Raw genomic sequence first — 11,162 nt, 5'->3', positions numbered from 1 at the left:
TTATGACTCTGGCATCGTGAAAAGACTGTGGAACTTCTAATATCGTAGAAGACAGTACAGTCAGGAAAACAGGGAGCAATTAGGATGGAAGCGAAAGTCAAAGACAGATTTGGGAGGCCCAAGGAGCCACTGAGGAGCTATACATTCTTTGAATGGTGAGTTTAGGATGAATCCAAGTGACTGTTACATGGAAGGCTGTTGGGATGGCCTATAAGCAAGGTGATGAAGGGTTGCCTAAGTAGGTTAATACATGGCTAGGCTGGAATAAAAGGCAGTCCTCTGGCAGTACAGTGAGTAGGAGCTTAGGCTGTGAAATCAGACTAATCTGGGCTCCAACCTGACTTTTTAGAGCCTCCAATTTCCTCATCTAGGAAGTGGGGATACCACCACATATTTGACTTGTCAGGTTTAAATAAAATGACATAATGCGTGTGAAGCATTCACATCACAATTTGAAGCACTATATCCACTGCTTTAAATCTACTATACCTATTAACGTCCTGCTTGCAATGCTGCTCCTTAGTAGAAGTTCTACATCATTCCTTTTAACATTCAACAAATACTTACCAAGCACCAACTATGAGTCAGACACTGACAATTCCTCCTCCGTGAAGTCCTCTCACACTAGCCCAGCCTGAACCATTTCCTTTTCTGAACTCCCTAATTCCACACCATTCTGGTCCCTAGCATTCATTTCATTACTTACTCATATATAAAATTTTGTATCAATACTTCACATGTTCTTCTCTCCCATAAAACTGATCATCATAAGGTACAGAAAATGGTATCTTATTTCTTCGGTATTATCACAATGAACATCACACTTAATAAGAAAAGTAATTAAGAGGAGGAGCCTTAGCTTTGGTTTTGTTCAAGAGCTCAGCTCCCTAACCATCACATCTGTTTTACAGCATAATATACAGTCTGGTAGAGTACTGGTTTTCTAACCATGTCTTAAAAGCAGAATCCTTTCAATAAATAAAATTAATACATAATACTGACAAAAGCAGATCAGCTCTGGTTAAAATGAGAGACAGACCTGAAGTACGAGCCTTACATCTGCCCCCAACTGTCATCCCCTGGGCTGATCACCAACACGGAATCCCTCCTCTACCTAGAATTAGTTTGAGAACCTGTGGAATAGTAAGTGGAGCACTATCAGAGGACCCCCACTCTGACACTAACAAGGTTACATAATTAATTTGACCCCTTCCCTCCATTTGTTCTCCAAAAAGTCCTCTAGTTATTACTCCCTAGACAGGAAAGACCCAGGCTCAAAGGAAATGTCTTGAACCCAGGGAGGTCATTTTTTAAAACCAGAGTTCCTGGGCAATGCTCAGACCAAGAGTGCACAATTTACTATGGCTACATTATTTTCTCTTTTTCTTTTAACAAGTGTCAAACTTCTGAAAGCAAAGCAAAGCAAACCTAAAATAATGCCTTGAGCAATTAGAGGAGAAGCTCGGACAAAGAGGCATTATAAGTGGCTTGTTAAAATTCTGTAAAGAACCGTCCTTACAATATGTTTCCTTATATTTGTCATCAGTCAAAAATGAATGTACAAAGTTCTATCAACACTAGGACTCGTCTTTTTGCTGTTAAAATAAATCCAGACAAGAGCAATGGGCTTAGTGTGGGCACCTGAATCAGAAGTGAATTGGAATTTTTCAGCATTCAGCACCAACAGAAACGAGTCAGTAGGCCCGAGATAAGTGAAAACAGAAGTTGCCATAGTAACTTGCACATTTACCCTAAAAAGGCGGGAGTGGGGGTGGGATGCGGAAGTAGGTCAATACTTCTGCTTAACTAGCTCTAGTCCTTGGCTTCCTCTCCTCACCTAAAGCAGCATATCCTCCTCCCTCCCCACCACCGGCAGGAGCAAGGGGAGGAAATGAGGTGACCATTTCAGAAAGCAAGGAGTGGCTCTCGAGAGGTCCAGGTAGAGGGAAGGTGAACCAAGAGGACAGTCCACTAAAAACGTCCCGAGTGCCTTGGGACTACCCCTGGGAAAGCAGATGCTGATCAAGGGCACCAGTGCTAAGAAACTGTTGCTGGGTTACCACAAATCAGAAATTGCCATTTCCCCTGCAGCAGTTTAAGTGTACCTAATGGAACACTTGGGAGTGCATTATTAACAACTTTGGGTTGGGGGTAGTGGTGGGGAGGGATGAGTACTCTGGCATGGGAGAAACCTGAAGCCCTTAGCAAGGGGCATCCTTTGATGGCTGAAACTATGAACAGGGCTCAAGGACGGCCTAAAAGACAGGGAGGGAGGGAGCAAATAAAGTAAGCTGATTTTGCTACACAGAAACATAGTACTCTTTGATACTCTGATCTGAAATAGCTACTAATCCAAGAGGGCAAGGGTGACGCTGGTCCCTGAGATGGCCTGAAGAGTGCCAGAGCTCATTATCAGCTCTTCTGCCTGTGGTACCAACAAGTGCAGAAAGCAGGTTAAACAGGAAGCATTTGGAAACAGGTGCAGTTCCATTTTCCTGCAGCTGTTAGTGTCTGCACAGGGATAAGCTAGGACATTACTAATGATTTTAACCATTTGGTGGGAAAGCCCTAGTGTTCTAGAAGACAACAGAAAGGATAATCCCTCAGGGAGGTCAAAAAAGCAGAACCAAAAAAAAAAAAAAAAAAGCAGAATCATCTTTTTTAACCAGTGAGAATTTCAAACACAAACCTCTAGATACCCTACTGCATGGCACAGAGGCAAGTCTAGGCTTCCATCAGGCAGGCCAATCAGACTTGACTGGGAAACTTATTTCAATCCAGCAGCACACCTAGCTGCAGAGCACAGGAAGGAAAGGCTGTTTCAAATCTGAGCTCATGTATTCAGAAACATCTGCAAATCATCCCCTTGTACTTCTGCACATGTCTCTACTCCTCTGCCCTATGGGAGAAGGAAAGAGCCTCATAGACACAGCAACATTTAAGAGAGGCTCTGGAGACCAAGCGTGGCCAAGACCTTGGGAGAGGAGCACCCAGAACAAGCCTGTGGTGTGGACAGGGGATTAGAGGCGGCAAGGACCAGGTACTAGGCCTCCGTAAACACTGTGGGAAGAAGCAGCCCACGCTGAGCAACGTGTGCATGAACATTAAGGCGGACAGCTCCAGGCAACAGTAAGTCAATCATTCTTCCAAGGGAAATGTGAGAACAAACAGATGCTATTCTATTACCACCTCTTAGCACGGCCCAGAAAAATTGTTCGGTCTAACTAGTTCAGAACCGTTTTTCTTTTGCATATAGCAACACAGAGGGCAAAGAGAATTTTGTGGAACAAATCATATTTTAAAACGTTCTATTACGGAAGGATGTTCAAGCTCAAGCACATGCAAAGTAGACAAAATAGGGTAATGAACTATCACCCAGCTTCAAAACTCATTAGTATTCCAGGGCTAACCTTAAAGCCGAGACAGAACCCTTCATTGGAATGATCTCTAAGTTTTACACACCAAAAGCCTGCAACCCCACATGGTAATTTCTACATCCACCAGGAACCCCAGGGGATAGCTACTCTAGGAAAACAGCAGTGTTAATAGAAAATAAACAGACTTCAATTTCAGTGCTTGAGGAATATCTAACAAAATAACCATACCCACAAAGTTTTTGTACCTGAATTTTTTAATTCCTAAAAGATGCATTTCCAACTCATTTATGTCTGCTGAGTAAGAATCAATGAGGTGCACAAACTCACAGAGAAAGGTTCCACAGTCACCACAGTCAGGTTTCCAGGACTATGCCTGGTTTACAATCACTTTCCATTCTTTTTTTTTTTTCCTCCAGCTTCATTGAGGTACAAATGGCATATATCATTGTGTAAGTTTAAGGTGTACAACTGTGATGATTTGTTGCACAAATATTGTGAAATGACTACCAAATAAGGTTAGTTAACACCTCAATCACCTCACATAATTACTTCTTTTTTTGTGGTGAGAATGCAAGATCTATTCTGTTAGCAACTTTAAGGTATATAATACAGTATTGTTAACTATAGTCACCATGCCGTACATTAGATCCTAAGAACTTATTCATCTTACAACTGGAAGTATAACCTTTGACCAACATCTCCTCATTTCCCCATTGCAGCCCCTCCACTTTCCATTCTGACATAAGCATTTGGGGCAAACTTCAGGAAAACAGGACAGTACAGATTTAGTTCATTTATGACCTACTAAAACCCACCATGTGCTGGAATTCAGAGAAGCTAAAGGAAGGTCTCTACTTACTGGTACTGTTACATCATCATAAAAACTCCAAGCCAAAGCCCACCTCATTGTCCGACCTTGGCAGAATTCAGTGTAGGTGACTTTAGGAACCTGAAACCAGCAAACACAGCATCTCATCATTCTAGTAATTCTACTATGTTTCTGGCTCCTGCCTCGTGTTAAATTATATGTTGGTCGTCCTTTTTATCAGTTAACAAACACTACCATCCCCAAACAGTTATGCACAGCTGCCTAATAATCAATGAATAAATTACCTCTCGACAAAGTTGTGGGCTTTCTTCCTGCCATAAAACACGAGAGAATTTATAGTTCTGGCCTGAAGGTCCAATATATGAAACACTCAAAACACAGCCCTTCAGAGAACCACTGGTAAAATGATTCAAATGTTCTTTTGTTTTCTTTTGCTTAGGAAAGAGAGCCTCTAAGGCCTAGCTAGACACAGCTATGTAGTCTCCCTTTTGTCTACCAGATTTTAGGAAAGAAAACAGAACTACTTTCTAGCTGTTACAATTTTAACAAAGAAAAGGTGTTGTGGGGAAAATAGGATGAGTAGAATGTCAGAAAGAAAACTGAAATCAGAAACTTGGTTCTACCGCTGAACCCACATCTGACCCCCTTCTCTGAAAAGTCATCCTGCTCCTGCCTATTCACGCCCAAACACCATAAACTGGGAGGGGAGTTGGGGAAGTATGTATTTGTCACCTGCTTTTCAAAACAAAAGCAAGGGGCTGAACTTGTGCGGGTCACACCATAGTGGGGTGAAGATCGCACACCGGACTGAAAATTGTTCTGGTTTCAGCTGTTCGTTGATAACTAGACGTGTGAACTAGACGTGTGACCTGGAACAAGCCCCTTAGCTTCAGTTTCTGCAGTTATAATGGAGTCAGATGTGGGGTCAGTGGTAGGCAGACACCAGGTTTTTTGATGTCTGGTTTCTCTCTGACATTCTACTCATCCTGTTTTCCCCATCTTTTCTTATTGGTCAAAGAAGACCTTATTTTAATAATTTATAAACAGTTCCCTTTAGCCCCAAAATTACAACATTAAAAAATAAACAAGCAAAAATAAAACAAACAAAAAACACATTTAGAGCTTCTAGGTATAAAGGAAAGTTCTATCTATACTCCAAGTACCATCAAAAGTGGATACACCAGAATAGTAAAGACAAAGCCTTACCCCTTGTATTCGAAGTTCTTCCTTCAGAGGAGCCAGGCTGCATTTCTTTCCCAGCATACAGCTATACCACCTGTAGGGGGCGGGAAATCAGGCAAGTCAAACACTGTTTATGTGGTTACACATTTTTACATTAGCATTACTCAAGTGAAAAAGATAAGAGTAGCAAACAAATATTGAGTTAAGTTACAAGTGACAATAACAAGAATTGTATCAATAGCCCAAAGCAACTTAAACAAAAAGCCACTTAGCCTCTCCAATGATTTTAGGGCTGTATGTATGTGGAAAGAGAGTAAGAGAGAGAGGTCTCACCTGCAATGCTCAGAATGAAGATCATTTAGCTTTGGGACAGAAATTAGTTAATAAACAACAGAAAAAACATGCATACACACCCCCCCCCACCATATTAAGAGAAATTGTAAAATCTAGCATGAACCTGTATTTTGAGATGCACTCACTTGCAAATAACTTAAGAATATATATTGCATTAAAGTTTCAACAGAACATGAAATCAATTTCTTCTATAGCAAATACAAATCCAGAAGAGGGAGTATGAAGATGGAGTGAACTGGTTAAAAGGTAAAAGGACAGACTTTATTTCTTCTGATTATTCTAAAAAGTTTACAAAGTATAAAATTTATACAGGACTTCTGCTTCAGCATATGAAGGATTAACTAGTAAGGAAATTGCCCTTCCACCATAAACTAGGAAACTGGACAAAATATATGAAACAATTTTTCAGACGCTGGACAACTGCAGTGAAGACCTATGATCTCAGAGAGAAAAACAAGGTGAGCCCTATAACTGCCAGAGCTTACTGCCTAAAGGAAATCCCCAAGCTGCAAAGCAGGGAAAGGAAAGTAAAACAGAACCCAATAATCTTGCTGAATTGATGAGACAGAGACTGGAGTTCAGAGAGGCTGAGGCAGTAAGAATTTGAAGAGCAAAATATAAGAGGAAGGAGCCACATACGGAGAGAATTCTGGGCATCTGCAGAGGAGGTCACTGGAATATTCTGCAGAATGATCTACATGTGTGGGGTGGAGGCTAGGGAAAGAACTCTCAGAAAGCAGTAAGCTGAACAATTCCTGGATTTCAGACATCTGGGACTAGTTTGTGGATCTACTAACCAGAGTAGAAAGACCCTGTTAATAAAAGGGGCATCTATTAGAGTCCTGGAAAGGATACTGCTTTGTAATGGGGCTACAGCCTATTCTATATCTACCCTAATAAAGCTTAAAAGCAAGATTTGAAAGGATCCAACTGATCACAAGTAACTGAAGTAAGCATCAAAACAAAGTTTAACACCCTTTAAAAGAACAGAATGAAACGCAGCACCCCCAAACATAAGATATGCAATGTCCAGCATCCAGTCAAAAACTACCAGACATTGAAAGAAGCAGGAGGGCTTCCCTGGTGGCACAGTGGTGAAGAATCCACCTGCCAATGCAGGGGACATGGATTCGAGCCCTGGTCTGGGAAGATCCCATGTGCCGCAGAGTAACTAAGCCCGTGTGCCACAACTACTGAAGCCTGTGAGCCTAGAGCCCATGGTCTGCAACAAGAGAAGCCACCACGATGAGAAGCCCACGCACTGCAATGAGAAGCCTACGCACCGCAATGAAGAGAAGCTCCTGCTCGCCGCAACTAGAGAAAGCCCGCGCGTAGCAACAAGGACCCAATGCGGCCAAAAATAATAAATAAATAAAATAAAAAATAAAAAAAGCAGGAAAATGACTCACAACCAGGATTTAAAAATCAATCATTAGAAACAGACCAAGAAATAAGAGAGATGATGGAATTAGGAGATGAGTACATCAAAACATCTATTAGAAATATGCTCCATAACAAAACATGGACATGATGAAGAGCAAGAGGGAAGATATAAAAACTAACCAAATGTAACTTTTAGACATGAAAATTATAATATCTAAAATAAAAAATTCACAGATGGGATTAACAGCATATTAGACCCTGCAAAAGAAAAGATGTGTGAACTTGAAGACACAGCAAAACAACTACCTGAAATAAAGCACACAGGGGGAAAAAAAAAAGAAAAAGACCAAAAAAATAAAACGCAGCACCAGTGACCAATGGGACAATATCAAGCAGTACACATAACTGGGGTTTCAGAAAAGGGGCAAAAGGAGGACAAAAATATTTGAAAAAAAAAGGTCAAAAATTTTCCTAAACTGATAAAAACTATAAACACATATACAAGAAGTTCAATGAACTCCACACAGAAGAAACATAAAGAAAACCATACTATATATTTAAAACAGATAGCCAACAAGGACCTACTGTATAGCACAAGGGAACTCTGCTCAATACTCTGCAATAACCTAAATGGGAAAAGAGTTTGAAAAAGAATAGATATATGTATAACTGAATCACGTCGCTGTATACCTGAAACTAACACAACATTGTTAATCAACTCTACTCCAATATAAAATAAAAATTAAAACAAAAAACATACTAAGGCACCTTATAATCAAATTACAGAAAATTAGAGATAAAAAGAAAATCTTAAAAGCAGGGAGAGGGTAGAGACACTTTTTGTTCAAAAGAATAAAGATAAATATTTAATATCAGACTTCTCATCAGAAATAATGCAAGCCAGCGCTTCTCTGGTGGCACAGTGGTTAAGAGTCCGCCTGCCAATGCAGGGGGCCCAGATTCAATCCCTGTTCAGGGAACTAGATCCCACATGCATGCTGCAACTAAGGAGCCCAAGTGCCGCAACTAAAGAGCCGGTGAGCCGCAACTAAGGAGCCCGCCTGCCTCAACTAAGACCCAGCTCAACCAAATAAATAAATATATTTTTTTTAAATGTTGATTTAAAAAAAAAGGAAAACAACCAGAATACAATACCCAGGAACTGTGGGACAACTACAAAAGGTATAAAATATGTGTAATGGAAATCTAGAAGGAAAAGAAAGAGAAAAGAAGAATCTGAAACAATGACTGAGAATTTCCCCCAAATTAATGTCAGACACAAACCACAGATCCAGGAAGCTAAGAGAACACCAAGCAGAAAAATGCCCAGAAAACTACACCTAGGCATGTGATTTTTAAAACACAGAAAATCAAAAAGATAAAAGAAAAAATCCTCAAAGAAGCTAGAAAAAGATACACCTTACCTATTGATAAGAATTACATCCAACTTGTCTTAAGAAACCAAGCAAGCAAGAAGAGAGTGGAGTGAAATACTTATCTCAGACAGGGCTGACTTCAAACCAAGGCAAGTTATCAGGAATAATTACACAATGCTAAAGATGACAATCTTTCAAGAAGACTTAACAATCCTTAATGTGTTTGTACCTAACAACAGAGCATCAAACTACATGAGGCAAAAACTGATAGAGCTGCTGGAGAAATGGATGAATCCTCTACTAGAGATGGAAACTTCAACAACCCTCTATCAGAATGGACAGATCCAGCTGGCAGAAAATCAGTAAAGACATAGTTGAACTCACAGCACCATCAATCAACTGGCTCTAATTGACATCTATTAACTATTCATCCAACAACAGCAGAATACACATTCTTCTCAAGCTCACATGGAATATTCACCAAGACAGACCGTGTTCTGGGCCGTAAAATACATCTTAACAAATTTTAAAGAATAAAACTCATACAACATCTGCTCTTACACCATAGGGAATTAAACTTGAAATCAGTAACAGAAAGAGAGCTGGAAAATCCCCAAATACTTGGATATTAAACAATACATTTCTAAATAACACATGGGTCAAAGAAGAAATCTCAAGAGAAATTAAGCAATATTTAAAAAAATATATTTATTTATTTTTGGCTGCATTGGGTCTTCGTTGCTGCGTGCGGGCTTTTCGCTAGTTGTGGCGAGTGGGGGCTACTCTTTGTTGAGGTGCGTGGGCTTCTCATTGCGGTGGCTTCTCTTGCTGCAGAGCACGGGCTCTAGGCGTGTGGGCTTCAGTAGCTGTGGCACCCAAGCTCAGCAGTTGTGGCTCGTGGGCTCTAGAGCACAGGCTCAGTAGTTGTGGCACGTGGGTTTAGTTGCTCCACGGCATGTGGGATCTTCCCAGGCCAGGGCTTGAACCCGTGTCCCCTGCATTGGCAGGCGGATTCTTTTTTTTTTAACATCTTTATTGGAGTATAATTGCTTTACAATGGTGTGTTAGTTTCTGCTTTATAACAAAGTGAATCAGTTATACATATACATATGTTCCCATATCTCTTCCCTCTTGCGTCTCCCTCCCTCCCACCCTCCCTATCCCACCCCTCTAGGTGGTCACAAAGCACCGAGCTGATCTCCCTGTGCTATGTGGCTGCTTCCCACTAGCTATCTATTTTACGTTTGGTAGTGTATGTATGTCCATGCCACTCTCTCACTTTGTCACAGCTTACCCTTCCCCCTCCCCATATCCTCAAGTCCATTCTCTAGTAGGTCTGTGTCTTTATTCCCATCTTGCCCCTAGGTTCTTCATGACCTTTTTTTTCCTTAGATTCCATATATATGTGTTAGCATACGGTATTTCTTTTCCTCTTTCTGACTTACTTCACTCTGTATGACAGATTCTAGGTCCATCCACCTCATTACAAATAACTCATTGTTTCTTTTTATGGCTGAGTAACATTCCATTGTATATATGTGCCACATCTTCTTTACCCATTCACCTGCTGATGGACACTTAGGTTGCTTCCATGTCCTGGATACTGTAAATAGAGCTGCAATGAACACTGGGGTACATGACTCTTTTTTTTTTTTTTTTTTTGCAGTACGCGGGCCTCTCACTGCTGTGGCCTCTCCCGTTGCAGAGCACAGGCTCCGGACGCGCAAGCTCAGTGGCCATGGCTCACGGACCCAGCCACTCCGCGGCATGTGGGATCCTCCCGGACCAGGGCACGAACCCACATCCCCTGCATCGGCAGGCAGACTCTCAACCACTGCGCCACCAGGGAAGCCCAAGGGAACTTTTTTTTTTTTTTTTGCGGTACACGAGCCTCCCACCGTCGCGGCCTCTCCCGTTGTGGGGCACAGGCTCCGGATGCGCGGGCCCAGCCGCTCTGCAGCATGCGGGATCCCCCCAGACCGGGGCACGAACCCGCGTCCGCTAGCATTGGCAGGCAGACCCTCAACCACTGCGCCACCAAGGGAACTTTTTTACAGTGATGGAAATGTTCTATATCTTGATTGTGGTGGTGGTAATGTACACATTTGTCAAAATGCATCAAATCATACACTTAAATTGGAGAATGTAACTGTATGCAAGTTATATACCTCAATAGAACTGATTTAAATATATAAATTTCTAAATAATGATATACCTTATATCTTCAAATATACATAAAGAATAGTTAACAATACAGTAATGTTTTGCATATTTCTTGCTTTATAACATAGCTTAGTTATACTAGCAATACATAATCTGTATCCTGCTTTTTTCACCAAGCATCATAATTACTCCTGTCATTTGAAATTCATCTAACTGCATATTAGTTTTAAAGAGAAATTTCAGATTAAGGGGCTATACATTCAATATGTATTTGTCTGTATGCAAAATAGCTACTATGAAGGTGAATTTTTTTTTTTTTTTTGCAGTACGCAGGCCCCTCACTGCCACGGCCCCTCCCTTTGCGGAGCACAGGCTCCGGACATGCAGGCTCAGCGGCCATGGCTCACAGGCCCAGCCGCTCCGCGGCATGTGGGATCCTCCCGGACCGGGGCACGAACCCATGTCCCCTGCATCGGCAGGTGGACTCTCAACCACTGC

The 11,162-nt window shown here is 41.4% G+C and overlaps 1 protein-coding gene across 3 annotated transcripts in view; it reads right to left on the bottom strand.

The window, feature by feature from the left end:
• METTL16 (methyltransferase 16, RNA N6-adenosine) overlaps positions 1-11,162 on the bottom strand; it is a 63,376-nt gene that overhangs the window by 16,171 nt on the left and 36,043 nt on the right. For all 3 annotated transcript variants that reach the window (XM_079905360.1, XM_079905362.1, XM_079905361.1), the window contains exons 7-8: positions 5,413-5,482; positions 4,237-4,326 (exon numbers count right to left, since the gene is read on the bottom strand). In XM_079905360.1, coding sequence (XP_079761486.1) covers positions 4,237-4,326; positions 5,413-5,482 — 160 coding nt within the window. The remainder of the gene's footprint in view (positions 1-4,236; positions 4,327-5,412; positions 5,483-11,162) is intronic.

The sequence above is a fragment of the Stenella coeruleoalba genome (genome assembly GCF_951394435.1).
Source record: "Stenella coeruleoalba genome assembly, chromosome: 19".
NCBI classification, from domain to species: Eukaryota; Metazoa; Chordata; class Mammalia; order Artiodactyla; family Delphinidae; genus Stenella; species Stenella coeruleoalba.
Note: the sequence above shows the minus strand (reverse complement) of the source record. Positions and strands in the feature narration are given on the sequence as shown.